This window comes from Chlorella variabilis (assembly GCF_000147415.1).
Source record: "Chlorella variabilis unplaced genomic scaffold CHLNCscaffold_15, whole genome shotgun sequence".
In the NCBI taxonomy this organism is placed as follows: Eukaryota; Viridiplantae; Chlorophyta; class Trebouxiophyceae; order Chlorellales; family Chlorellaceae; genus Chlorella; species Chlorella variabilis.
The window spans coordinates 1,225,673-1,230,677 of NW_005435073.1; the positions used below are offsets into that span (position 1 = coordinate 1,225,673).

General features: G+C 69.1%; 1 protein-coding gene across 1 annotated transcript; it reads right to left on the reverse strand.

Annotated features, from left to right (window-relative positions):
- Positions 1 to 1,659: 1,659 nt before the first annotated feature.
- CHLNCDRAFT_36301 (hypothetical protein) lies at positions 1,660 to 4,310 on the reverse strand (the record flags this gene model as incomplete). Its single annotated transcript, XM_005846150.1, has 8 exons — positions 1,660 to 2,054; positions 2,240 to 2,331; positions 2,536 to 2,622; positions 2,821 to 2,880; positions 3,079 to 3,183; positions 3,363 to 3,688; positions 3,962 to 4,100; positions 4,215 to 4,310. The coding sequence occupies 8 exons, from the start codon at positions 4,308 to 4,310 to the stop codon at positions 1,967 to 1,969; spliced, it is 993 nt and encodes a 330-aa protein (XP_005846212.1). The 3' UTR covers positions 1,660 to 1,966.
- Positions 4,311 to 5,005: the final 695 nt, after the last annotated feature.

Here is a 5,005-nt window from a genome sequence, read left to right on the forward strand (position 1 = left end):
CACACACTCACTGGCCCCTTGCGCGATGGCACGCCGGCATGTTGGCATGGGAACGCCAAGCCCGGCACGGTAGCGGCGGCTGACTGAGTAATGGCACAGCCGACCGCCGCGGCAGGCCACTTTGCACCCTTACATGTGCAGCCTTCTGGTATTTTCATGTGCCTGGGAGATGTGCGGGCATGGGGGCCCATGTGCCCCATGCCATTTGAGTGCCCGGCGGCGGCGCTGCCTGCCGCCGGGAGCCCGCACCAGCATCGGCACCCGTCGGCCTGGCAGGCCTAAGCTGCTAAGGATCCCCACGTCCCCCACCACGTTGTGGGGGTTGCGTGTCCGGCAGGACGGGGAGCGGGGCCAGGGTGGGGTGACCCTGGGACGCTCAGCTGGGGGGAGGGTGGTCGGAGCCATGGAGAGGGTGCTCCATGGTCCACCCCCTCTCTTGATGCCCCTTGATCACGTGTGCCCCCTGCCCAAGGTCTGCTCACGCGGCCTATCATAGCGGGGTGACTGTAACACAGGGTAACACAGGGTGTGGGTCGTGCATTGGCATGGCATGGCACCCCTGGCGCTCCCCTGCCAGCAGCGCCACGTCGCCTACCGGAGCACAGGCACAGGTTGGACATCACATCAACCACCAGCACCGGGGCGCAGCGGCCGCTGCGGCATTGCCTGCTGGCCGCGCACTCCTCGAGGTCGCCCAGGGTCCCGTCCCTCAGGCACGACTTCCGTCCCCCGTAAGCAACAGCAGGGGTGTAGCCTGCACATAGCAAGGGGGATCGCATGCTTGTAGCCACCAAAGCTCGAGCTGAGATGGCCATTATTGATAGTGAATGGACGAACTGCCCAAATCCAGGAGCGCCTGCCGGGTGGGAAGTGGGACATGCTGCTGGCGGGCTTACCCGGCTTGCAGACGCACGTGTGGTCCTTTCCACACACCAGTCCCTTCCACTCATCCCCGCACAAGGTGCAGCAGTCCTCTTCCGGGTAGGCATCCACGTACACACACCTGCTCAGGGCAGGGCACCACACCTGGCCTGGAAGACGAAGGCAGGAGGTGCGGCGAGTCGGCGAGGACTGCGAGGCGCCTGGTTTGGGCAAGCGGAGCGAAACTTCTGGCACTTACTTGAGGGGCAGGGTGTCTCCAATATTACAGCTCCAGCAGCGGTGGCAGTGTCATTCAAACCACCTCCCAGCAGCCTGCGCGACGGCGAGGCCCCGCCGGCGCCGCCGTCCCCGACCAAACCGCGGCGGGAGCCGTCCCCTGGCCGCCGGCCGCTGCCGGCCGCATCGGCAGTAGCAAGGGAGATTAGAACCAAAACGAAAAGCACTGCTGGGACCGCCATGGAGTTGTGGACGCAGCGTGAGCTCGGAGAGCGCGGGCGAGCTGGTGTCGGACCGCTTGCCGCAAGCAATATGCGTGTTCGGTAGCCACAGGGAGCTCGTATCAAGGATGTAGGCTTGGGTTTCCTTCGGGGTCGCGCTTCACCAACTTCCGGAACGCAGCCTTGTGGGAGTTGCAGCCTTGTGGAACAGGGTTTGAAATAGGCTTTGAAAGCAGCATAAGCAGGGCCGGCGACGGGCGCGGCATTTATTCTGGGTGAGCCTGCATGACCACATCCCTGCAGCTGTACCGCGCCGTCACCGACACGGCAGTCGCCTGTGTTTGTTGATGAACTGCACTATCACAATGCCGTGGCGAGTCGGCAGCCAAAATACAGAAATGCACTATGCTACAGATATAGTGTACAACACGGACGGGAGCTCTGGCGGCAGCACCAGCTCCCGCCGCGCCGCCGCCGAGCCGCTCGCCCCAGCCCTGCCGCCTCTCTGCCGCTCCCGCCGGCGGGCTAGGCTGCCCGGGTGGGCACCTCCGCCTCCTCCCCTCGCTGCTACTGCTGCTGGCGGGGTGGGCTGCCTCCTGTGGAGCGTGTGTGCGACATATGTGTGTGTGTGTGCCCCCTACTAGTGCCTACGCACCCCCTCCCGCAGCCATGGTGTAGTCATACTCGATGGTGGGCACCACAGAGGCGATGAACTTGAGGAAGAGCACCAGGTAGCTGCGGGGGGGAGGCGGTGGGCGGGAGGGAGCGGCGCGGCGGCACGGGGCAGCAGAGCGTGAGTGGGACACGCCGGGGAGGGAGCGGCGGCGCCGGGGCACGCACGCAGCCACCCAGCCACCCAGCCCAGCGCGCCGCAGCCACTGCTACACACGCACGGCCCGCCGGCCGCTGCCAGCCCTCACCGCTCCGCGCTGAACTCCCCCTCCTCCCCCGCCACCCGCTCCGCCAGCTTGTGCATCACGTTGGCGTGCTGGCAGGGGTGGATGGAGGCGGCCTGCGGGCCCGGCAGCGAGCGGCGCGGCACGGCGCGGCGGTGAGGGCGAGGGGCAGGCGCGGCAGGGCATGTTGCGTGGTCGCCCGCGAGAAGGGGCCACCGCCGAGCCTCCAGCGCTCCGCAGCACTGCTGCCAATAGGTGCCCGCATGCGTGCGCGCCCTGGGCCACGCACACAGCGCAGCGGCACATGCGGCTCTCCCCACCTGCACGCCGCCGGTGACGCCGCCGTGAGGGTGCGGCTCCATTGTGACCGTCTTGCGGGCGTGCTCCTCAGACACATCCTCCAGCACCTGCCCCCCAGCAGCAGCCAGGAGCGGCTTGGTGAGCCCAGCCATGCACGGCATGGCAGCAGAAACCACTGCGCCAGGCATGGGGGCGTGGCGTGCTGCCACGCAGCCCAGATCGCACCACCACCATCTCATCGTCGATCCATGGGCCGCAGCACACCGCTGCGCCACCGCGCGATTACACGCCAGCCGCCCGCCCACCTGCCCTGGCGTCAGCGGCTGCCGGTCCTCGTCGTATCCGATCAGCCAGAAGCGAGGCACCTGCAGGGGGCCAGCGGGGCGGCACACGATTTGTGAAGCAGGCACAGCCCAGGCGCAGCCGCACGGGCTTCCTGTCCCAATCAGGCAAGGCCGAGGCACCCCACAGGAAGGTGAACGAGCAGAGCAATGTGCAGGCACCTAGGGCGGTACCACATGGTACTTTTCCCCCTCTGGTACCCTTCATGCGGTACCACCAACCTGGTAGTACTTGTCGTACGTGATGAGCAGATCGTAGGTGCGGGTGCGCACAATGTGCTCCTCGCCGCCGCCGCCGCCGGCTGTGGGCGCCGGCCGCAGCGCCGCCTGCAGGGGCAGGCGGGCGGGCAGATTTTAACCGCTGCTCCGCCGGGGCCCCATACAGCGCAGGCACAGGCACGCACGCCACAGCCGGCTGGCTGGGCAGGCAGGGAGGGCGCCGGCGAGCGACCGACACTCCTCCACATCAGTGCCTCTCCCTCTCCCCCAGTCCCGGGCGCACCCACCTCGTCCTCTTCCTCCTCATCCTCCAAATCCAGGTCATCAATGTCAGGCACATCCTCGTCTCCCCCTGGCCCCGCCGCCCCCCCATCGCTGGCGCTGGCCGCCGCCGCATCCGCCACGCCGCCGCCCTCCCCTCCTCCCGCCTCCTCCTCGACGTCGGGAATCTCCTCAAAGCCCTCTGCGTTGGTGGTGGTGGTGCCCGCCGCGGCGCGGCCCGCCGAGCTCTGGTCCGCCGTCAGCCAGCCCTCGCCCTCCTCATCCGCCTCCACCTCCTGCTCCTCCTTCTCGCCATACTCCTCCACCGCCGCCGCGCGACGCAGGCAGGGCACTGCACCCAACCCCGCAGGGGACACGGGCAGGTTGGGAAGGGCAGGCAGGCAGCCGTGCATGCGCTGGAAAGCCGTCCCAGGGCCTCAGGGTGACAGGCTGGCTGCACAGGGCGCCTTCCCGCCGCCACGGGGCGGCAGCAGCGGGGCGGCATTGGCGGCGGCGGGAAACTCTCATCGCTAGACCCTGCCTGACCCAGGCTGCATGGAAAGCCTTGCCAGAACCAGCAGCAGCATTGTCCAAGTGCACCTTAACCCCGCTGCAAGGCACCCACCGTTGCGGGTGATGAGGAACTGCTTGGTGGGCGGCAGGAAGGGGCGGGCCTTCTTGGCGTCGCCCGCCTCCCAGCTCCAAGTGGGGCATGTGTGGACCAGGTAATCCCCCGCGGCCACGAACTCCTCGGGGGTCAGCACCTGCGGCCGGGAGCGCGGCGGGGCGTGGTGGAGGGCAGCTGAAAACGGTGTCGGCGGGAGGACTGGCTCCGCTGCTGCGCAACTGGGCCCAGCCCGTGCCCTCCAGGTCCTCACCCCCTTCTCCTTGAATGCCGACTGCGATCGGGCAGGCAGCACGGCCTCCGCGGCGCTCTTGTAGGTGCTGTGCAGAAAAGAGCGCAGGCCCGACATCCTCCTGCTCCTGGCGCGATCGCAGAACCTCAGGGTGCAGACTGCATGCAGCGAGGAGCGGACCAGGCATGTGCAGCCGCGCCGCCACAGCGCAGAGTGCGCGGCCGCCGCTGCTTTGCACTTCCCGTCGCTCTGCTCTGCCCCGCCTGCGCCTGCCAGGTGTTTCAGCTGTGTTACACGCAGCGCGGGACGCATGCATGCAGGTTCTGCGCGCCCGGCGGCCCAGGCTGCCTGCCGCCGGGTGCCGCGGCGGGCGGCACCGCCCGCGCCCGCCGCTGGCACGGCTAACTGGCGACGAGCCCGGCCCCCCCGAGCAAGGAGGCGCCGGGCGCCGCTCATCCCATGGGATCAGCCATCATCCCCAGCTGCTGCTGCCGCTGCGCGCCGGCCCGGGCTCTCCCAGAGCCCCGCGCCGTGCGCCGCGGCGGGTGGGCTGCTCAGGCGGCCGCCTCCTCGGGCGCAAGGCCCACAACCTCCTCCGCGGGCCGCTCAATCTTCTCAGACGCGGCGGCAGCGGCGGCGGCCTCGGCGCTGTAGTCGCCGTGCACCTGAGGGGCGGAGGCGGGGGGGCAAGCCGAACGGGGCGCTGGTCGGCGCGGCGAGCCAGCAAACACGCGCTCCCAAGCAACCGCCCGCCACCGCACGACAGCCCTCTTCGCCACCCCAGCCTGGCATGGCCCCCACATGCGCCCCAC